This window comes from Oncorhynchus clarkii, chromosome 12, assembly GCF_045791955.1.
Source record: "Oncorhynchus clarkii lewisi isolate Uvic-CL-2024 chromosome 12, UVic_Ocla_1.0, whole genome shotgun sequence".
Lineage (NCBI taxonomy): Eukaryota > Metazoa > Chordata > Actinopteri > Salmoniformes > Salmonidae > Oncorhynchus > Oncorhynchus clarkii.
Window position 1 is genome coordinate 4,837,354 of NC_092158.1, and position 23,867 is coordinate 4,861,220.

Sequence of the window (23,867 nt, forward strand, 5' to 3'; positions counted from 1 at the left end):
ATTGTGGGTAGTCAGATAGAGAGGGAGGGGGGGGTAGAGTGGGATTAGAAGTGGGATTGTGGGTAGTCAGATAGAGAGGGTACGGTGGAGGGTTAGAGTGGAGGTGGGATTGTGGGTAGTCAGATAGAGAGGTACGGTGGAGGGTTAGAGTGGAGGTGGATTGTGGGTAGTCAGATAGAGAGGGTGCGGTAGGGGGGTTAGAGTGGAGGTGGGGTTGTGGGTAGTCAGATAGAGAGGGTGCGGTAGGGGGGTTAGAGTGGAGGTGGGATTGTGGGTTGTCAGAGAGTTACGGTGAGGGGTTAGAGTGGAGGTGGGATTGTGGGTAGTCAGATAGAGAGGGTGTGGTGGGGGGTTAGAGTGGAAGTGGGATTGTGGGTAGTCAGATAGAGAGGGTGCGGTGGGGGAGGTAGAGTGGAAGTGGGATTGTGGGTAGTCAGATAGAGAGGGTGTGGTGGGAGGTTTAGAGAGGAGGTGGGATTGTGGGTAGTCAGATAGAGAGAGGGAGGGTGGGTAGTGGTTATGTGTTGGTGAGGACAGCGAGAGGTGTATTATTACCTGTTAATGGGCTGCCCTGCAGGAGTGTGCTCCACTTCATAGCCCTGACTCCTCAGCACATCAATCACTGTGTTGTTGCCCAGGAAGTGACCTGCAATAAAAACACAGTTCTCGTGTTAGGGTCAGGTGTCTCTGTTTCAGTCTCTGTTTCAGTCTCTCTGTTTCAGAGACGCTGCAAGTCAACAGGACCAAGGCCGTGCCACTTAGCCAACCAGACCTGGGTTCGAATACTATTCGAAATCTTTTCAAATACTTAAAACTGTGCTCGATTGAGCTTGCCTGTTGCAATGAAACAAAAGTAAAGTCCTGAATGTTCAACCCCTGCCCACCTGGTACTCCAGGATCAGGCTAAAGCAAACTAGGTCTGGAAACACTTGCCAGCCAGCCCTCTCAGAGCCGTGGGAATGGCAGCGCCGGCTAACTCACTGTAACACTATATCTAGCTCAGCTCCCACAGAGTAGTCCAAGTGAAATAAAACAAACCAGGAGAGATATTTCACCATTACTCTGGTTATTTCACCGTTAATCTGGTTATTTCACCATTACTCTGGTTATTTCACCATTACTCTGGGTATTTCACCGGTAATCTGGTTATTTCACCATTACTCTAGTTATTTCACCATTGATCTGGTTATTTCACCATTACTCTGGTTATTGCACCACTAATCTGGTTATTTCACCATTACTCTGGTTATTTCACCATTGATCTGGTTATTTCACCATTACTCGGGTTATTGCACCACTAATCTGGTTATTTCACCATTACTCTGGTTATTTCACCGTTACTCTGGTTATTCCACCATACATCTGGTTATTTCACAATTACTCTGGTTATTTCACCACTACTCTGGTTATTTCACAATTACTCTGGTTATTTCACCATTACTCTGGTTATTTCACAATTACTTTGGTTATTTCACCATTACTCTGGCTATTTCACAATTACTCTGGTTATTTCACCTTTACTCTGGTTGTGTTGAATGCCGAGCTGTAGTCGATGAACAGCATTCTCACATAGGTATTCCTCTTGTCCAGATGGGTTAGGGCAGTGTGCAGTGTGGTTGAGATTGCATACTCTAGTTATTCCACCGTTACTCTGGTTATTTCACCATACATCTGGTTATTTCACAATTAATCTGGTTATTTCACCATTACTCTGGTTATTTCACCATTACTCAGGTTATTTTACCATTACTCCGGTTATTTCACAATTACTCTGGTTATTTCACCTTTACTCTGGTTATTTCACCGTTACTCCAGTTATTTCACCGTTACTCTGGTTATTTCACCGTTACTCCGGTTATTTCACTATTACGCGGGTTATTTCACCATTACTCTACTTATTTCACCGTTACTCTGGTTATTCTGCCATTACTCTGGTTATTTCACCATAAATCTGGTTATTTCACCATAAATCTGGTTATTTCACCATTACTCTAGGTATTTCACTGTTACTCTGGTTATTCCACCATTACTCTGGTTATTTCACAATTACTCGGGTTTTATTGATTCTCATTAAGTTAAAAAAACACATAAAGGGTCATCGAGTCAGTCGCTGCCTGGGAGCTTTTAGCTTAATGTGCACTTTTAGTGTTTTAACAACTAACTGACTATGGCCACTGGTAAATTATAGAAACAGAGAGTGGATCAGCTTCAGTGAAGTAGAAAGAGAAGGAAACAGAGAGTAGATCAGCTTCAGTGAAGTAGGAAGAGAAGGAAACAGAGAGTAAGTAGATCAGCTTCAGTGAAGTAGGAAGAGAAGGAAACAAGTGGATCAGCTTCAGTGAAGTAGGAAGAGAAGGAAACAGAGAGTAGATCAGCTTCAGTGAAGTAGGAAGAGAAGGAAACAAGTGGATCAGCTTCAGTGAGGTAGGAAGAGAAGGAAACAAGTGGATCAGCTTCAGTGTAGTAGGAAGAGAAGGAAACAGAGTGGATCCTCCTCTCTCCAGCTCTCCTCTTCTCTTCTTCTCTACTCTTCTCCCCCTTCTCTCCTCCCACCCCTCTTCTTCCTCTCTCCTTCCCCACCCCTCTCCTTCCTTCTTCTTCTCCCCCCACTCTCTAGGTGAAGTGAAGCATTGTTGGTTCAGGTTGCGGCACGTCGCAAAAGGAAGGAGTCTCTCCTTGTCCTCACAAACTAAGCCATGTAGCCTGGCAGTGTGTCAACAAAGTCAGAGCCTTTCATGGAGCCTAACTACCACAGGGCTGTAGGCCCTAACTACCACAGGCCTGTAGGTCCTAACTAACACAGCCTAACTACCACAGGGCTGTAGGCCCTAACTACCACAGGCCTGTAGGTCCTAAATACCACAGCCTAACTACCACAGGCATGTAGGTCCTAAATACCACAGCCTAACTACTACAGGCCTGTAGGTCCTAAATACCACAGCCTAACTACCACAGGCATGTAGGTCCTAAATACCACAGCCTAACTACCACAGGCCTGTAGGTCCTAAATACCACAGCCTAACTACTACAGGCCTGTAGGTCCTAAATACCACAGCCTAACTACCACAGGCATGTAGGTCCTAAATACCACAGCCTAACTACCACAGGCCTGTAGGTCCTAAATACCACAGCCTAACTACCACAGGCCTGTAGGTCCTAAATATCACAGCCTAACTACCACAGGCCTGTAGGTCCTAAATACCACAGCCTAACTACCAACAGACCTGTAGGTCCTAAATACCACAGCCTAACTACCACAGGCCTGTAGGACCTAAATACCACAGCCTAACTACCACAGGCCTGTAGGACCTAAATACCACAGCCTAACTAACCACAGGCCTGTAGGTCCTAAATACCACAGCCTAACTACCACAGGGCTGTAGGCCCTAACTAACACAGCCTAACTACCACAGGCCTGTAGGTCCTAACTACCACAGCCTAACTACTATGTGACAAGTGAAGAACAACACAGTTAAGTTCCAACATCCCCCTATAGTCCCCTGAAACAACACAGTTAAGTTCCAACATCCCCCTATAGTCCCCTGAAACAACACAGTTAATTTCCAACATCCCCCTATAGTCCCCTGAAACAACACAGTTAAGTTCCAACATCCCCCTATAGTCCCCTGAAACAACACAGTTAAGTTCCAACATCCCCCTATAGTCCCCTGAAACAACACAGTTAAGTTCCAACATCCCCCTATAGTCCCCTGAAACAACACAGTTAAGTTCCAACATCCCACTATAGTCCCCTGAAACAACACAGTTAAGTTCCAACATCCCACTATAGTCCCCTGAAACAACACAGTTAAGTTCCAACATCCCACTATAGTCCCCTGAAACAACACAAACGGGTTACTTCAAATGCTTCTCCTATTGGGGACAGATAACCCTAACCCCTAAACCTAACCCTTAAACCTAACCCCTAAACCTTAACCCTAACCCCTAAACCTAACCCTAATCCCTAAACCTAACCCTAATCCCTAAACCTAACCCTAATCCCTAAACCTAAACCTAACCCCTAAACCTTAACCCCTAAACCTAACTCTAACCCCTAAACCTAACCCTTAACCCCTAACCCTAAACCTAACCCCCAACCCTAACCCTAATCCTAAACCTAACCCCCAACCCTAAACCTTAACCCTAACCCCAAACCCCTTTTAGGTTCTAGATAGCACCTTTTTTTCTGAGAGTATGTAATATCCAAGTACTGACACAACCAGTCACTCTGCTACGTGTTCCCCAACCAGTCACTCTGCTACGTGTTCCCCAACCAGTCACTCTGCTACGTGTTCCCCAACCAGTCACTCTGCTACGTGTTCCCTAACCAGTCACTCTGCTACGTGTTCCCCAACCAGTCACTCTGCTACGTGTTCCCCAACCAGTCACTCTGCTACGTGTTCCCTAACCAGTCACTCTGCTACGTGTTCCCCAACCAGTCACTCTGCTACTAGTTCCCCCAACCAGTCACTCTGCTACATGTTCCCTAACCAGTCACTCTGCTACGTGTTCCCTAACCAGTCACACTGCTACGTGTGCCCTAACCAGTCACTCTGCTACGTGTTCCCTAACCAGTCACTCTGCTACGTGTTCCCCAACCAGTCACTTTGCTACGTGTTCCCTAACCAGTCACTCTGCTACGTGTTCCCCAACCAGTCACTCTGCTACGTGCTCCCCAACCAGTCACTCTGCTACGTGTTCCCCAACCAGTCACTCTGCTACGTGTTCCCTAACCAGTCACTCTGCTACGTGTTCCCCAACCAGTCACTCTGCTACGTGTTCCCCAACCAGTCACTCTGCTACGTGTTCCCTAACCAGTCACTCTGCTACGTGTTCCCCAACCAGTCACTCTGCTACGTGTTCCCCAAACAGTCACTCTGCTACGTGTTCCCCAACCAGTCACTCTGCTACATGTTCCCCAACCAGTCACCCTGCTACTAGTTCCCCCAACCAGTCACTCTGCTACGTGTTCCCTAAAAACGCAGCCGTCGTCACCAATCCTTCCTACCAATTAATATAACATATGGTAAGCCTTAAATATAGTTCCTTTCCATACAGCGCAGCAATATATATATTACCAATGGTAACCGGGGCTGAGTAGCAGTTCCCAAAACATTACACAGTAACTAAATAAATAAACGCCAGGCACTGTGTGTGTGTGTGTGTGTGTGCTGGTGTGTGTGTGTGTGTGTGTGTGTGTGTGTGTGTGTGTGTGTGTGGATGTGTTCATCCTACAAGCCAGTGCAGCTGTTTATGTGTACTGTCATCCTTCATAGCTAGGTATTCCACACACAGTGTCAGACCATAATCACTGCAGCCAGCTGGCGATTTAAGACACAATCCTTCATTTCTCAGCCAAAGGGTTATTCACTGAAATGACCAACGAAAATGAGTACATATTGCATTTTGCACCTTTTAACTTGGCCATCTACTTCTATTTCCTTTCAAACTCTATTCAGAATGACTGCCAGGGTTGGGAAGACTAAGGTAAGAGATTACCTTAAACATCTACATTGGAACAACCATTTCAGTAACGGGTGACAGATTGGAATAGTACATAAATTAAAAAAAATCTTATCCCTCTCTCTCTGTTTCTCTCTCTAAACCTCTGTATGCTTGGCGACGAAAAGCCAACTGACATCTACGAACTATGAGCATCTTGAAGAAGGATCTGGCCTTAATGTTCACCTAGTCTTTATAATCTCCACCCAGCACAGCCAGAACAGGACTGGCCTTTGGGATTCTTCCTAGGGACATTTTTTCCCCCCTAGCTACCCATTCTACATCTCATTGGCTGGGTTTTCTTTTCGCAGTGTGAATTTAACTCTTGAATCAACAGTAGAAATATTACACTGGGGGGACGACAACAACAACAACAACAACACTGGTCAGTGTGCTATGAAATGGACACATCTGTAGGCTTCCATACACGTCAGGAACCTTAGAGAATTCTACAGAACTGTAGATGCCACGACAAGAACCCCACACTTCACTCAAAGGTTCTTTAATCGGGCCAGAGTTCTCCAAAGGAACTTTTAAAGGTGAAGAACCAGTTTTTAGTTTATTTACAGTGGAGGTGGAGAGCAGAGCTGGGAGCATGTCCAGCTTGATGATTATCTCTACGGTAGTGTATCACCAGCCAGGTCGGACACTGGCTTCACAGTACTGGGTAGTTGAGTCAGGTATTTGTGCTGTTAAACCCTAGAAATATAATTACTAAAATGGAAAAACAGCCCGTCAGAACGAGGCAAATGAACGAACACAATGTATGTCCATGGGTATAGATAGTTGAGTCAGGTATTTGTGCTGTTAAAACCAAATGAACGAACACAATGTCCATGGGTATAGATCCCATTTTTTATTTTTATGTCTCATTCTCTCACTGCTCCCAGACCAAAACCTAGACAGGCGCTCAGATCCAGACACATCAGGCAGCTGGAGCCATTTCCCAGACCAGGCCCGAGGTGTTTTTTGATGTCCAAAGGATAACGCTGTTGGCTGGGTCAAAATGTCAACATAAGCTCTCCCTCAGCCTCGGCGTCTCCTGACAACTGAGTAAACAACTCTAACGACGTCCATACTACAGGCTATCTAAACTGAGAGCCCACTGGCTCGCGCGCGCGTGTGTGTGTGTGTGTGTGTGTGTGTGTGTGTGTGTGTGTGTGTGTGTGTGCGTGCGTGCGTGCGTGCGTGCGTGTGTGAGAGAGGAATGAAATAGGTCAAAGGTGACCAGGAAGACCACCTCTAACTTTTTTTAAATTTTATTTTCACACTCAGCAGTTTTCTACTGAGCTCTAACTTCTAGAGAGAGAATCATCACGCTGAATTTAAACTGCCGGAGTCATCATTTGACATTAGCAGAGAACCAAGTTATGAGGGGGGGGGGGGGGAGAATTTTTTTTATCAAAAGTTGTAATTGGGAAAATCATTGCTTGCGTCCATGAGGCCGAGACAGCGGGTAACTCTACGTCTGACCCTGTTAGGCAGCAGTTGCCGTTCACTGCAATGACAGACCGTTGGCACACGCATAAAGAAAGTAACAGTTTTTACACGCTGGCGCTGCCACCCACATTGACGACATGGGCAGTATAAAACAGTGCCAATCTGTCATTAATACACATGTCAAGTCTCCGACAACCTGCGGCCTTGGTAATTAACACAACCATGGTTTTACCGTGGCACTCTGACTGCACAAACCTCCACATGGGGGAGACAACAGGAGTGATGAGGAAAAGGGAAAAAGAGGGCCCTTCTCCTGGTGTAATCACCCTCTTCTCCTGGTGTAATCACCCTCTTCTCCTGGTGTAATCACCCTCTTCTCCTGGAGTAATCACCCTCTCTTCTCCTGGTGTAATCACCCTCTCTTCTCCTGGTGTAATCACCCTCTTCTCCTGGTGTAATCACCCCCTCTTCTCCTGGTGTAATCACCCCCTCTTCTCCTGGTGTTTCACCCCCTCTTCTCCTGGTGTAATCACCCCCTCTTATCCTGGTGTAATCACCCTCTTCTCCTGGTGTAATCATCCTCTTCTCCTGGTGTAATCGCCCCCTTCTCCCTGTGTAATCACCCCCTCTTCTCCTGGTGTAATCACCCTCTCTTCTCCTGGTGTAATCACCCTCTCTTCTCCTGGTGTAATCACCCCCTCTCCCTGTGTAATCACCCTCTTCTCCTGGTGTAATCTCCCCCCTCTTCCTGTGTAATCACCCTCTCTTCTCCTGGTGTAATCACCCCCTTCTCCCGATGTAATCACCCCCTTCTCCTGGTGTAATCACCCCCTCTTCTCCTGGTGTAATCACCCCCTTCTCCTGGTGTAATCACCCCCTCTTCTCCTGGTGTAATCACCCCCTTCTCCTGGTATAATCACCCCCTTCTCCTGGTGTAATCACCCCCTCTTCTCCTGGTGTAATCACCCCCTTCTCCTGGTGTAATCACCCCCTCTTCTCCTGGTATAATCACCCCCTTCTCCTGGTGTAATCACCCCCTCTTCTCCTGGTGTAATCACCCCCTCTTCTCCTGGTGTAATCACCCCCTTCTCCTGGTATAATCACCCCCTTCTCCTGGTGTAATCACCCCCTCTTCTCCTGGTATAATCACCCCCTTCTCCTGGTGTAATCACCCCCTCTTCTCCTGGTATAATCACCCCCTTCTCCTGGTGTAATCACCCCCTTTTCATCACAATTGTTTTAACTAAAACAATACAACTGCATAATCAAAATTGGTTCCCTGGTCTTCACATCTTTTACACCACTAGCTAAGGAGTTTTGTTCTTGAAGAAGGATTTTTTTGTGTGTCAGATTTCAGTTTGATAATGTGCATGTGCTCATTAGTTATTTAGCTACCGAAAGCTAGCGTTAGCTTCCTAACTGAGCTGAACTGAGACACTTCATATGAAACAAATGGGGTGGTAAGTGCAGCACAATGCACACAACACTAAATGCTTTACCGAGCTAGCTATGTAGCAAGATGATGGAGAAATTATTTAATCCATTCTTTATTATCACATACTGCCAGTGCCAGTTCACTTACTAGCTAAAGCTAGCGAAATATTAGCTAACTAGCTACTCCACTGACTTTTGACAGCTTTATTAAAAATCAATCAATTTTTTGTACCTTTATTTAACTAGGCAAGTCAGTTAAGAACAAATTCTTATTTTCAATGACGGCCTAGGAACAGTGGTTAACTGCCTGTTCAGGGGCAGAACGACAGACCTTGTCAGCTCGGGGGTCTTGAACTTGCAACCCTCTGGTTACTAGTCCAACGCTCTAACCTCTGCCGCCACATCCATTGTGATGTAATTCTTAAAAGTCTAAGCTGTTAGGGCGGGGTTCTAAGCTGACATCTGGAATTGTTTTAAGAAGGTCATACTATGGATCATTTAGCTATTTGATTTTGAATTTTTTAGGACCCCTTTAGGTATCATTTGATAAAATATAACACATTCGTAAATGGCAACAAAAAAAAGCCAGTCAAAAACACAAATCATAAAGGTTAAGGTTGAAGTGAAGAGTCAGTCCTATATCAATGATATATATAAGAAAGCTCAGTAAATGTATATATATATATATATATATATATTTTACACGTATTCAACACCTTATTTTTGTTGGCACAAAACGACCTCATTACTTCCATTCATTCGTATGGGTTACTTTTATATAAGTCAGGTGGGGCTTGTGGGGCAAAACGAAGAACACCATCGTGTTCGTGAGTCTCACCTTTTCATACTAGTTTTTAGGCCAAACCGTTTGGATGCTACAGATGTTTTCATGAGAAGACTGATTTTCAAGGACGTCTCCTGGTCTGACAAAACAACGCTGTAGCTCTGCCACTTTCCCCCGCAAGAGAAGGAAAGGAGATGTAGTAGGATGTGGTGGATTGAGACGCAGCCCGAACAAGAAAACAGATCTCTCTATGCTTAAACTGATTCATTTATTATGCTACATTCTCGGTGTATCTGACTCTTTAAAGAGACAATCTGGGATTGGTACAAGTCCTTGCATCCACAGCTCCATCTATTCATTTGACTCTGGTTACATTCCATCAGCCCTTTATAGAAAAAAAAGTGGCAGGGTTACTGTTTTATTGTTGAATCCCAGATTGCCCCTTTTAAAACCCCTCAGTTACATTTTCGTTCCCCTAATGGGCAGTCTCTCCCCGCCTCTAAACTAAACTCAGCTTTTACTTACTGAGGACTACAATCTGCTTTTTAACATTCAGAAATAAACCTTCAGACCAAACAAACACTGTGATTATACATTGTCAATGACCATTGACATGAAATGTATATGATTCAATATTTTTCCTTTTCCATCTAGCCAGTTTGTATGGCTGGCCTGTCATGCTGGGCCTGGTCACTATACCTCTAGGACAGAGTACCTGGCTGTGTAAGTCAGTGGAGAGCCGGCTTGTATTTTAATTAGGCACCAAATGGAACAAAACGGACTAAAAAAAGGAACTGAACATATGGAATAAGAAACTCAATGTTTCCTAATCCGTTGCAAAACATTTTGCTACAGTGTGACCTAAGGAAAGGAACCTGGTGTGGGTGATGTGTATGAGCTTGCTTTGCCTGTCTAAAAGGTTTTGCCTGGCTTTGCCTGTCTAAATGTTTTACAGTGTGTTGCCTAGCGTTGCCTGTCTAAAATGTTTCTCCTTGCTTTGCCTATCTAAATGGTTTCTCCTTGCTTTGCCTGTCTAAATGGTTTCTCCTTGCTTTGCCTGTCTAAATGGTTTCTCCTTGCTTTGCCTGTCTAAATGGTTTCTCCTAGCTTTGCCTGTCTAAATGGTTTCTCCTAGCGTTGCCTGTCTAAATGGTTTCTCCTAGCTTTGCCTGTCTAAATGGTTTCTCCTAGCTTTGCCTGTCTAAATGTTTCTCATAGCTTTGCCTGTCTAAATGGTTTCTCCTAGCTTTGCCTGTCTAAATGGTTTCTCCTAGCTTTGCCTGTTTAAATGTTTCTCCTAGCTTTGCCTGTCTAAATGGTTTCTCCTAGCTTTGCCTGTCTAAATGTTTCTCATAGCTTTGCCTGTCTAAATGTTTCTCCTAGCTTTGCCTGTCTAAATGGTTTCTCCTAGCTTTGCCTGTCTAAATGTTTCTCATAGCTTTGCCTGTCTAAATGGTTTCTCCTAGCTTTGCCTGTCTAAATGGTTTCTCCTAGCTTTGCCTGTCTAAATGTTTCTCATAGCTTTGCCTGTCTAAATGTTTCTCCTAGCTTTGCCTGTCTAAAAGGCTTCTCCTAGCTTTGCCTGTCTAAAAGGTTTCTCCTTGCTTTGCCTGTCTAAAAGGCTTCTCCTAGCTTTGCCTGTCTAAAAGGTTTCTCCTTGCTTTGCCTGTCTGAAAGGTTTCTCCTAGCTTTGCCTGTCTAAAAGGTTTCTCCTAGCTTTGCCTGTCTAAAAGGTTTCTCCTAGCTTTGCCTGTATGAAATGTTTCTCCTAGCTTTGACTGTCTGAAAGGTTTCTCCTAGCTGTGTCTGTCTAAATGGTTCTCCTAGCTGTGTCTGTCTAAATGTTTATCCTAGCTTTGCCTGTCTAAATGTTTCTCCTAGCTTTGTCTGTCTAAATGTTTCTCCTAGCTTTGTCTGTCTAAATGTTTCTTCTAGCTTTGTCTGTCTAAATGTTTCTCCTAGCTTTGTCTGTCTAAATGTTTCTCCTAGCATTGCCTGTCTAAATGGTTTCTCCTAGCTTTGCCTGTCTAAAAGGTTTCTCCTTGCTTTGCCTGTCTAAATGGTTTCTCCTAGCTTTGCCTGTCTAAATGGTTTCTCCTAGCTTTGCCTGTCTAAATGGTTTCTCCTAGCTTTGCCTGTCTAAATGTTTCTCCTAGCTTTGCCTGTCTAAATGTTTCTCCTAGATTTGCCTGTCTAAATGTTTCTCATAGCTTTGCCTGTCTAAATGTTTCTCCTAGCTTTGCCTGTCTAAATGTTTCTCCTAGTTTTGCCTGTCTAAATGTTTCTCCTAGCTTTGCCTGTCTAAATGTTTCTCCTAGCTTTGCCTGTCTAAATGTTTCTCCTAGCATTGCCTGTCTAAATGGTTTCTCCTAGCTTTGCCTGTCTAAAAGGTTTCTCCTTGCTTTGCCTGTCTAAATGGTTTCTCCTAGCTTTGCCTGTCTAAATGGTTTCTCCTAGCTTTGCCTGTCTAAATGGTTTCTCCTAGCTTTGCCTGTCTAAATGTTTCTCCTAGCTTTGCCTGTCTAAATGTTTCTCCTAGCTTTGCCTGTCTAAAAGGTTTCTCATAGCTTTGCCTGTCTAAATGTTTCTCCTAGCTTTGCCTGTCTAAATGTTTCTCCTAGTTTTGCCTGTCTAAATGTTTCTCCTAGCTTTGCCTGTCTAAATGTTTCTCCTAGCTTTGCCTGTCTAAATGTTTCTCCTAGCTTTGCCTGTCTAAATGTTTCTCCTAGCTTTGCCTGGCTAAAATGTTTCTCCTTGCTTTGCCTGTCTGAAAGGTTTCTCCTTGCTTTGCCTGTCTAAAAGGTTTCTCCTAGCTTTGCCTGTCTGAAAGGTTTCTCCTAGCTTTGCCTGTCTGAAATGTTTCTCCTAGCTTTGCCTGTCTGAAAGGTTTCTCCTAGCTTTGTCTGTCTAAATGTTTCTCCTAGCTTTGTCTGTCTAAATGTTTCTCCTAGCTTTGCCTGTCTAAATGTTTCTCCTAGCTTTGTCTGTCTAAATGTTTCTCCTAGCTTTGTCTGTCTAAATGTTTCTCCTAGCTTTGTCTGTCTAAATGTTTCTCCTAGCTTTGCCTGTCTGAAAGGTTTCTCCTTGCTTTGCCTGTCTGAAAGGTTTCTCCTAGCTGTGCCTGTCTGAAAGGTTTCTCCTTGCTTTGCCTGTCTGAAATGTTTCTCCTTGCTTTGCCTGTCTGAAAGGTTTCTCCTTGCTTTGCCTGTCTGAAAGGTTTCTCCTAGCTGTGCCTGTCTGAAAGGTTTCTCCTAGCTGTGCCTGTCTGAAAGGTTTCTCCTAGCTGTGCCTGTCTAAAGGTTTCTCCTAGCTGTGCCTGTCTAAAGGTTTCTCCTAGCTTTGCCTGTCTAAAGGTTTCTCCTAGCTGTGCCTGTCTAAAGGTTTCTCCTAGCTGTGCCTGTCTAAAGGTTTCTCCTAGCTGTGCCTGTCTAAAGGTTTCTCCTAGCTGTGCCTGTCTGAAAGGTTTCTCCTAGCTGTGCCTGTCTAAAGGTTTCTCCTAGCTGTGCCTGTCTAAAGGTTTCTCCTAGCTGTGCCTGTCTAAAGGTTTCTCCTAGCTGTGCCTGTCTAAAGGTTTCTCCTAGCTGTGCCTGTCTAAAGGTTTCTCCTAGCTGTGCCTGTCTAAAGGTTTCTCCTAGCTGTGCCTGTCTAAAGGTTTCTCCTAGCTGTGCCTGTCTAAAGGTTTCTCCTAGCTGTGCCTGTCTAAAGGTTTCTCCTAGCTGTGCCTGTCTAAAGGTTTCTCCTAGCTTTGCCTGTCTAAATGTTTCTCCTATGATATTTAGCAGCTTCAGTTGAGCTCCCCTGGACTGGCTGGCTCCCTGCCTGACCTTTAGATGACCCCGGGGGATGAGAGGTGAAGGCATGGGGAGGCTTGGCCCCTCCAGGCTTTTCAGTCACACAGCCTAATGGGATACTGTCGGCTGGGAGGGCCTGTCTGTCTGTCTGCCTGCCCGCCTATCTGCTCCCCCAACCTACCTCATAAGTCCTTTCTAGGCCCCTCTGGTCTGGACCACTGCAGGCCCTTCCTGGTCTGTCTCAGGGTACTAGCTAATGGGATACGGTAGCCATTGGCCAGAGGAATCCAGTCTATCTACGAAGTCAGCTTAGGGTGACAGCGTTAGTACTAGCACCAGTGTTTCCCCATGTGCATTTAGTAGCAGCTAATGTTGCATTGTGGCCACCAGCGAAACATTTTTTTTGTGTGTGTGTGTGTGTGTGTGTGTGTGTGTGTGTGTGTGTGTGTGTGTGTGTGTGTATATATACGTATATACACTACCATTCAAAAGTTTGTGGTCACTTACTGTTGTCCTGATTAAAGAAGCAATAAAACTGGCCTTCTTTAGACTAGTTGAGTATCTGGAGCATTAGCATTTGTGGGTTCGATTACAGGCTCAAAATGGCCAGAAACAAATAACTCTAATCTGAAACTCGTGAGTCTATTCTTGTTCTGAGAAAGGAAGGCTGTTCCATGCGAGAAATTGCCAAGAAACTGAAGATCTCGAACAACACTGTGTACTACTCCCTTCACAGAACAGCGCAAACTGTCTCTAACCAGAATATACAGAGGAGTGGGAGGCCCCGGTGCACAACTGAGCAAGAGGACAAGTACATTAGAGTGTCTAGGTTGAGAAACAGACGCCTCACAAGTCCTCAACTGGCAGCTGCATTACTGGCAGCTTCAACGTCAACAGTGAAGAGGCGACTCCGGGATGCTGGCCTTCTAGGCAGAGTTGCAAAGAAAAAGCCATATTTCAGACTGCCCCCTCCCCAAAAAAAAAAATATTAAGATGGGCACAGAACACAGACACTGGACAGAGGAAGATTAGAAAAAAGTGTTATGGACAGATTAATCTAAGTTTGAGGTGTTTGGATCACAAAGAAGAACATTCGCGAGATGCAGAAAAACTGAAAAAGATGATGGAGGCGTGTTTGATGCCATCTGTCAAGCATGGTGGAGGCAATGTGATGTCTGGGGTGCTTTGGTGGTGGTGAAGTGGGAGATTTGTACAGGGTAAAAGGGATCTCGAAGAGGGAAGGCTATTACCTCATTTTGCAACTCCATGCCATACCCTGTGGATGAATTTCCTGCTACAACAGAACAATGACCCAAAGCACAGCTCCAAACTATGCAAGAACTACTTAGGGAAGAAGCAGTCAGCTGGTATTCTGTCTATAATGGAGTGGCCAGCACAGTCACCGGATCTCAATCCTATTGAGCTGTTGTGGTAGCAACTTGACCGTAAGAAGTGCCCATCAAGCCAATCCAACTTGTGGGAGGTGCTTCAGGAAGCATGGGGTGAAATCTCTGCAGATTACCTCATCAAACTGACAACTAGAATGCCAAATATTCTGCAAGGCTGTAATTGCTGCAAATGGAGGATTCTTTGACGAAAACAAAAGTTTGAAGGACACAATTATTATTTCAATTAAAAATAAGTATTTATAACGTCTTGACTATATTTCCTATTCCTTTTGCAACTCATTTCATGTATGTTTTCATGGAAAACAAGGACATTTCTAAGTGACCCCAAACTTTTGAATGGTAGAGTGTATATACAGTATATAATCAGTACCAGTCAACAGTTTGGACACCTACTCATTCCAGGGTTTTCTTTATTTTTTACTATTTTCTACGTTGTAGAATAATAGTGAAGACATCAAAACTATGAAATAACACATATGGAGTCATGTAGTAACCAAAAAAGTGTTACACAAATCAACATATATTGTATATTTCAGATTCTTCAAAGTAGCCACCTTGATGACAGCTTTGCACAGCTTTCTTGGCATTCTCTCAACCAGCTTCATGAGGTAGTCACCAGGAATGCATTTCAATTAACAGGTGTGCCTTGTTAAAAGTTAATTTGTGAAATGTCTTTCCTTCTGAAATGCATTTGAACCAATCAGTTGTGTTGTGACAAGGTAGGGGTGGTATACAGAAGATAGCCCTATTTGGTAAAATACCAAGTCCATATTATGGAAAGAACAGCTCAAATAAGCAAAGAGAAACAACAGTCCATCGTTACTTTAAGACATGAAAGTCAGTCAATGCGGAACATTTCAAGAACTTCGAAAGTTTCTTCAAGTGCAGTTGCACAAACCATCAAACGCTATGATGAAACTGGCTCTCATGAGGACCGCCACAGGAAAGGAAGACCCAGAGTTACCTCTGCTGCAGAGGATACGTTTATTAGAGTTAACTGCACCTCAGAATGTAGCCTAAATAAATGCTTCACGGAGTTCAAGTAACAGACACATCTCAACATCAACTGTTCAGAGGAGACTGCGTGAATCTGGCCTTCATGGTTGAATTGTTTGAAAGAAACCACTACTAATGTGCTCCTGAGAGGAGCAGCGATCTAAGGCACAGCATCTCAGTGCAAGAGGCATCACTACAGTCCCTGGTTCAAATCCAGGCTGTGTCACATCCGGCTGTGATTGGGAGTGAAGGAAAAGCAGCCAACAAGTGCTCAGAATATGTTGGAAAAGCATTGAGAGAAACACATTCAGGAATGAAATTCCACAACTCAACAAACCACACCTGTTAATTGAAATGCATTCCAGGTGACTACCTCATGAAGCTGGTTGAGAGAATGCCTAGAGTGTGCAAAGCTGTCATCAAGTCAAAGGGCGGATACTTTGAAGAATCTAAAATATATTTCACATTTTGGGGGGGGGTTACTTCATAATTACATACGTGTTATTTCATAGTTTTGATGTCTTCACTACTATTCTACAATGTATAACATTGTATAAATAAAGAAAAAAACATTGAATGAGTGTAGGTGTCCAATCTTTTGACTGGTACTGTATACACGCATATATAAAGCATATGTATAGATAGATGTAGGCCCCTGGGAAGACCTCATCCACCGTCCCCAGCCTGGTCAAAAGTAGTGCACTATGTAGGGAATAAGAGTGCCGTTTGGGACACACACACACATTGCCAGTGGCTGCCCCAGTCTGGTCATTCCCTTTTTTAATTTTTTACATTTTACCTTTATTTAACTAGGCAAGTCATCTAAGAACAAATCCATTGTCCTGGGTGGTGGCCCAAATAGAGGATCCGCTTCGGGAAAGTCGTATTCCTGGTCGTAATGTTGGTAATGTTGACGTTGCTCTTATATCCAATAGTTCCTCCCGGCTGTATGTAATAAAACTTAAGATTTCCTGGGGTAACAGTGTAAGAAATAATACGTAAAAAATATATATATATATATAAATACTGCATAGTTTCCTAAGAACGCGAAGCGAGGCGGCCATCTCTGTCGGCACCGGATGTACAAGTGCTTTTTATGGTTTAATCAACTCGTCAAATCAACATGTTTCAGCCCTTCGTCTTCATCAGGACTTCAACACGTTTCAGCCCTTCGTCTTCATCAGGACTTTTTTTGTGTGTGTGTGTCACACTCAGAATAAAAGGCACCAACTCTGACACCAAAACGCTCTCTGGTCTGTTTCCTTGGCTTACTGTGTGGATTGACATACTGTAGATCCTATATAAAGACCAGCTAAAGGAGTGAAGCTCAGGACTGAGCCAAACACAACCTCGACATGTTGTTACAGCGTTTCTAGTCTGTAGTCGTTAATGACTTCAAGCCATGATTCCCTCAGTAACTGGGGGAAGTTAAAAAGGCAATGTCATTTCTCCAACACAAACACACAACCTGAAAGCCTTGGTAATTAAGAGGGAGGAAAGGATTGACAGAGAGCGTGGGTGCTGTAATACACACTGTAACAGCAGTGTTTGTGTGTGTGTGTGTGTGTGTGTGTGTGTGTGTGTGTGTGTGTGTGTATAAGTGTGTGTATAAGTGTGTGTGTGTATAAGTGTGAGCCAGGGTGCTGTAATAGGCACTGTAACAGTAGCTGGTAATAACAAAGAGTTTCACGATAATTTTTTAAAATCTGATTTCATTCATTCGTTCTTTCATTACTTCTCCGCTTAGGTGTTCTCTCTTCCAGACAGAATAGAGTGGAATGTTTTAGCTTGAAAATACGTACAACAACATTAAACATGCAGCCATTATAATCATCTAGATGCAGTCTCTATCAAACCATGGAAAGACAACTTCTGTATGTGTAATGTTTACTGTTCATTGTTATGGTTTATTTCACTTTTGTATATTATCTACCTCACTTGCTTTGACAATGTTAAAAACATGTTTCCCATGCCAATAAAGCCCCTTGAATTGAATTGACAGCTGATATGACAGTGGTATGGTTGTATGGTAAAACAGGTGAGACCAGTGTTATGGTAAAACAGGTGAGACCAGTGGTATGGTAAAACAGGAGAGACCAGTGGTATGGTAAAACAGGTGAGACCAGTGGTATGGTAAAACAGGTGAGACCAGTGGTATGGCTGTATGGTAAACAGGTGAGACCAGTGGTATGGCTGTATGGTAAAACAGGAGAGACCAGTGGTATGGTAAAACAGGTGAGACCAGTGGTATGGTAAAACAGGTGAGACCAGTGGTATGGTTGTATGGTAAAACAGGTGAGACCAGTGGCATGGTTGTATGGTAAAACAGGTGAGACCAGTGGTATGGTAAAACAGGTGAGACCAGTGGTATGGTAAACAGGTGAGACCAGTGGTATGGTTGTATGGTAAAACAGGTGAGACCAGTGGTATGGTAAACAGGTGAGACCAGTGGTATGGTAAACAGGTGAGACCAGTGGTATGGTAAACAGGTGAGACCAGTGGTATGGCTGTATGGTAAAACAGGTGAGACCAGTGGTATGGCTGTATGGTAAACAGGTGAGACCAGTGGTATGGTAAAACAGGTGAGACCAGTGGTATAGTAAAACAGATGAGACCAGTGGTATGGTAAAACAGGTGAGACCAGTGGTATGGCTGTATGGTAAAACAGGTGAGACCAGTGGTATGGTTGTATGGTAAAACAGGTGAGACCAGTGGTATGGTTATATGGTAAAACAGGTGAGACCAGTGGTATGGTTGTATGGTAAAACAGGTGAGACCATTGGTATGGCTGTATGGTAAAACAGGTGAGACCAGTGGTATGGCTGTATGGTAAAACAGGTGAGACCAGTGGTATGGTAAAACAGGTGAGACCAGTGGTATGGTAAAACAGGTGAGACCAGTGGTATGGTAAAACAGATGAGACCAGTGGTATGGTAAAACAGGTGAGACCAGTGGTATGGTAAAACAGGTGAGACCAGTGGCATGGCTGTATGGTAAAACAGGTGAGACCAGTGGTATGGTAAAACAGGTGAGACCAGTGGTATGGTAAAACAGGTGAGACCAGTGGTATGGCTGTAAGGTAAAACAGGTGAGACCAGTGGTATGGTAAAACAGGTGAGACCAGTGGTATGGTAAAACAGGTGAGACCAGTGGTATGGTAAAACAGATGAGACCAGTGGTATGGTAAAACAGGTGAGACCAGTGGTATGGTAAAACAGGTGAGACCAGTGGCATGGCTGTATGGTAAAACAGGTGAGACCAGTGGTATGGTAAAACAGGTGAGACCAGTGGTATGGTAAAACAGGTGAGACCAGTGGTATGGCTGTAAGGTAAAACAGGTGAGACCAGTGGTATGGTAAAACAGGTGAGACCAGTGGTATGGTAAAACAGGTGAGACCAGTGGTATGGTAAAACAGATGAGACCAGTGGTATGGTAAAACAGGTGAGACCAGTGGTATGGTAAAACAGGTGAGACCAGTGGCATGGCTGTATGGTAAAACAGGTGAGACCAGTGGTATGGTAAAACAGGTGAGACCAGTGGTATGGCTGTAAGGTAAAACAGGTGAGACCAGTGGTATGGCTGTATGGTAAAACAGGTGAGACCAGTGGTATGGTAAAACAGGTGAGACCAGTGGTATGGTAAAACAGGTGAGACCAGTGGTATGGTTGTATGGTAAAACAGGTGAGACCAGTGGTATGGTTGTATGGTAAAACAGGTGAGACCAGTGGTATGGTTGTATGGTAAAACAGGTGAGACCAGTGGTATGGTTGTATGGTAAAACAGGTGAGACCAGTGGTATGGTTGTATGGTAAAACAGGTGAGACCAGTGGTATGGTTGTATGGTAAAACAGGTGAGACCAGTGGTATGGTTGTATGGTAAAACAGGTGAGACCAGACCAAACAACAAACCCAGACAGAAATCTCTCACTCACCAGAGAGAGACCCTATTCCAAAGTTTAAAAGGTTAAACATTAAAAAATCTCTTTCCATTCCTGACATCCCATGCTAGAGGGAGCAGAGACGAATGTGTTCTCATTTTCTATGGGTCTAACGATAACCTTTTAACATCTCTCAAAGAGGAGAAAGAGAGAGAGAGAGAGAGAGAGAGACAGAGAGACAGAGAGAGAGAGAGACAGAGAGAGAGAGAGAGAGAGACAGAGAGAGAGAGAGAGAGAGAGACAGAGAGAGAGAGAGAGAGAGAGAGAGAGACAGACAGACAGAGAGAGAGAGAGAGAGAGACAGAGAGAGAGAGACAGAGAGAGAGAGAGAGAGACAGAGATAGAGAGAGAGACAGAGAGAGAGAGAGAGAGAGAGAGAGAGAGAGAGAGAGAGAGAGAGAGAGAGAGAGAGAGAGAGAGAGAGAGAGAGAGAGAGAGCAATAAAGATTATGTGATTTAAATTCAATGGATTAAATAATAAAGAACTGGGGAAAAAGGCACGTCGAACAAAATATAGGAATTTGAAGTCCTTTGATGCTAAAGGTATGATAGGAGAGGGATGTGAAAACAGCCAGAGAGATCAGGCTTAACATCAAACCACAAAGAAAGACCACATAGACTGTGGCTTGACAACGGGCCTGTGTAAAGTCTGCTTTAGGGCACAGAAGTGTTTGTTGACCACCTTAAAGGAAACTGAAAATGAACATTCACCGGAAATGAAAGTAATCGGTTAAGATCAGGAATAGATAGGTTTAACACATGACTGTTCTGGTGAAATGTATGAACAAATTATAAGTCTCAAGACACAAACTAAATGTCTTGGTCTCAGCCAAGGAGGTTTTTCCCTTTGGTAACCAAATAACCTATTCCCGATCTTAGATTTCCACCCAAAATATAATTTAGTTTGTACAGTTCCCTAGTCTCTGGTTGGCCTGTAGTTCGTTTTTTTTTCCTTCTTCAATAACACAAGTCAATAATATTCTTTCAATTCCTAAAGAACAGACAGGAGAACATCTGAAAGGCCTATTCCTTGTGTAGTTCACTACGTTTGACCAGAGCATCTCTGCAGCCCTTTGTCAACAGTAGTGCAGAGATTCCAGGGTTCCATTCGTGCAGAGATTCCAGGATTCCATTCGTGCAGAGATTCCAGGGTTCCATTCGTGCAGAGATTCCAGGATTCCATTCGTGCAGAGATTCCAGGGTTCCATTTGTGCAGAGATTCCAGGGTTCCATTCGTTCAGAGATTCCAGGGTTCCATTTGTGCAGAGATTCCAGGGTTCCATTCGTGCAGATTCCAGGGTTCCATTCGTGCAGAGATTCCAGGATTCCATTCGTGCAGAGATTCCAGGGTTCCATTCGTTCAGAGATTCCAGGGTTCTATTCGTGCAGAGATTCCAGGGTTCCATTTGTGCAGAGATTCCAGGGTTCCATTCGTTCAGAGATTCCAGGGTTCCATTCGTGCAGAGATTCCAGGGTTCCATTTGTGCAGAGATTCCAGGGTTCCATTCGTTCAGAGATTCCAGGGTTCCATTCGTGCAGAGATTCCAGGGTTCCATTTGTGCAGAGATTCCAGGGTTCCATTCGTGCAGAGATTCCAGGATTCCATTCGTGCAGAGATTCCAGGGTTCCATTCGTGACCCTCAGCCATACAACAAACCAGTCCTTCAACCGCCATGTTGGGGGGGGGGGGGGGGGGGTACTTCCATACGATACTTCCATAAGAAGTAATCCAGGCTAAAGTAAGAAAAATACCAAATGCTCACACATAATGTTCACAACTTTCCTCCATCGACTCAACATCTTCCGACAAAACTTCAACAAACCTCACCGTCAAGACGAGGTCCTGCAAGCAACCCGAGCCGCCGTTGTTTACGTCCAACAGCTTTTTAGACGTCTGCTATGAACAATGAAACTCAGAGTGCTACATGACGAACAGGAGGGCGCGAAGCCATTCCTTAAATAAACCTGCAGAGTTTTGTCCCAAATTGCACCCTATTCCCTATATAGTTGGCACTACATTTGACTAAGGTCCATAGGGAATAGCGTGCCATTTCGGGATGGAGACTTTACGGAGGCAGGCGTTGGTTCAGGGATTACATATCGCTGGCTGCTAGAGTTATAGGTTCTCTCACACTGCCAAGCAAAGCAAAGAGGAATTATGACCGTTGAACACAAACCAGCTGAAGTAACAGCACATCACATTGCATTTTAAAGTCAGATTCCTTTTTCAGAGTCTTTGCCATGTTATGTCTTAGTCTTATTTGATTTCGTGAAAATAATCTCTTAAAGAAGAAACAGGAACACCAGGGAACATGAGCTCAAAGTTTTCTAGCAGCAGCACTAGTAGTTGTACTGATTGCAGATCCTCCATGAGAGTTTTTATACCTAGAGACGTGTGGAATAAGGTTTTGGCTTAGTGTCCGATCTGTTTTGTATTGTATAGCCAACTTCTATGGTTGTCACGACAGTTGGCTCGACAGCATAAACAGTTCTGGGACCAGGCTAGAATACCCCCTGAGGGTGGCTGGACTCTATCAGAAGACAAGCAGACAGTCTGTAGGTCTGTTACTTCTCAGAACTCCACAACTCATCTCTCTGTGTCCCTCCATCCCATCCACTCCCTATCTCATCCTTCCATCCAATCACTCCTTCTTTCTATACCACCCCTCTCTCCTGTCTATACCACCCCTCTCTCCTCTCTATACCACCCCTCTCTCCTGTCTATACCACCCCTCTCTCCTCTCTATACCACCCCTCTCTCCTCTCTATACCACCCCTCTCTCCTCTCTATACCACCCCTCTCTCCTCTCTATACCACGCCTCTCTCCTGTCTATACCACCCCTCTCTCCTGTCTATACCACCCCTCTCTCCTGTCTATACCACCCCTCTCTCCTGTCTATACCACCCCTCTCTCCTCTCTATACCACCCCTCTCTCTTCTCTATACCACCCCTCTCTCCTCTCTATACCACCCTCTCTCCTCTCTATACCACCCTCTCTCCTCTCTATACCAACCCTCTCTCCTCTCTATACCACCCCTCTCTCCTCTCTATACCACCCTCTCTCCTCTCTATACCAACCCTCTCCTCTCTATACCACTCCTCCCTCCTCTCTATACCACCCCTCTCTCCTCTCTATACCACCCCTCTCTCCTCTCTATACCACCCCTCTCTCCTCTCTATACCACCCCTCTCTCCTCTCTATACCACCCCTCTCTCCTCTCTATACCACCCCTCTCTCCTCTCTCCACCACCCCTCTCTCCTTTCTATACCACCCCTCTCTCCTCTCTATACCACCCCTCTCTCCTCTCTATACCACCCCTCTCTCCTCTCTATACCACCCCTCTCTCCTCTCTATACCACCCCTCTCTATACCACCCCTCCCTCCTCTCTATACCACCCCTCTCTCCTCTCTATACCACCCCTCTCTCCTCTCTATACCACCCCTCTCTCCTCTCTATACCACCCCTCTCTCCTCTCTATACCACCCCTCTCTCCTCTCTATACCACCCCTCTCTCCTCTCTATACCACCCCTCTCTCCTCTCTATACCATCCCTCTCTCCTCTCTATACCACCCTCCCTACTTCTCTCTATATCACCCCTCTCTCCTCTCTATATCACCCCTCTCTCCTCTCTATACCACCCCTCCCTCCTCTCTATACCACCCCTCTATACCACCCCTCTCTCCTCTCTATACCACCCCTCTCTCCTCTCTATACCACCCCTCTCTCCTCTCTATACCACATCTCTCTCCTCTCTATACCATCCCTCTCTCCTCTCTATACCACCCTCCCTACTTCTCTCTATACCACCCCTCTCTCCTCTCTATACCACCCCTCTCTCCTCTCTATACCACCCCTCCCTCCTCTCTATACCACCCCTCTCTCCTCTCTATACCGCGCCTCTCTCCTCTCTATACCAGAGTATACTCTGCATTTTCTACATTCTATCATTTCAACGATTGTCCTATAGCACAGGCAGACCAATTCCAACGAAACATGTGATCGTTAAAATGAAGAAAACTTTTAAATATATATATATAATATAATATAATCCCTCCATCAGTCTTCAGGTTTGCCGTTAGCGTTCGTGAATCATGTCCAAATCCGCAGGTACATCCAGTACTATACAACGCAGGGCTCCGAAGAAAGAAGCAATGTGCTGTATACTAAATAAACAAAAGTTGAGTATTAGTATTATATACAGAAGTATATCAATAAAGTTCACATCGAAACAGAAGTATATCAATAAAGTTCACATCGAAACAGAAGTATATCAATAAAGTTCACATCGAAACAGAAGTATATCAATAAAGTTCACATCGAAACAGAAGTATATCAATAAAGTTCACATCGAAACAGAAGTATATCAATAAAGTTCACATCGAAACAGAAGTATATCAATAAAGTTCACATCGAAACAGAAGTTTCCGGCGCCCTCACACACCTTCACTGTTTAAATGTTACAGCCCGAATTTATAATGGATTAATTAGAGATTATTTGTGTCACTGGCCTACACACAATACCCCATAATGTCAAAGAGGAATTATTAGTATTATTAGTTTTAGAAA

The 23,867-nt window shown here is 44.4% G+C and overlaps 1 protein-coding gene across 1 annotated transcript in view; it reads right to left on the reverse strand.

Annotated features, from left to right (window-relative positions):
- LOC139421844 (TraB domain containing 2A) overlaps positions 1 to 23,867 on the reverse strand; it is a 129,805-nt gene that overhangs the window by 26,750 nt on the left and 79,188 nt on the right. Inside the window, exon 5 of the mRNA XM_071172969.1 lies at positions 556 to 646. Coding sequence (XP_071029070.1) covers positions 556 to 646 — 91 coding nt within the window. The remainder of the gene's footprint in view (positions 1 to 555; positions 647 to 23,867) is intronic.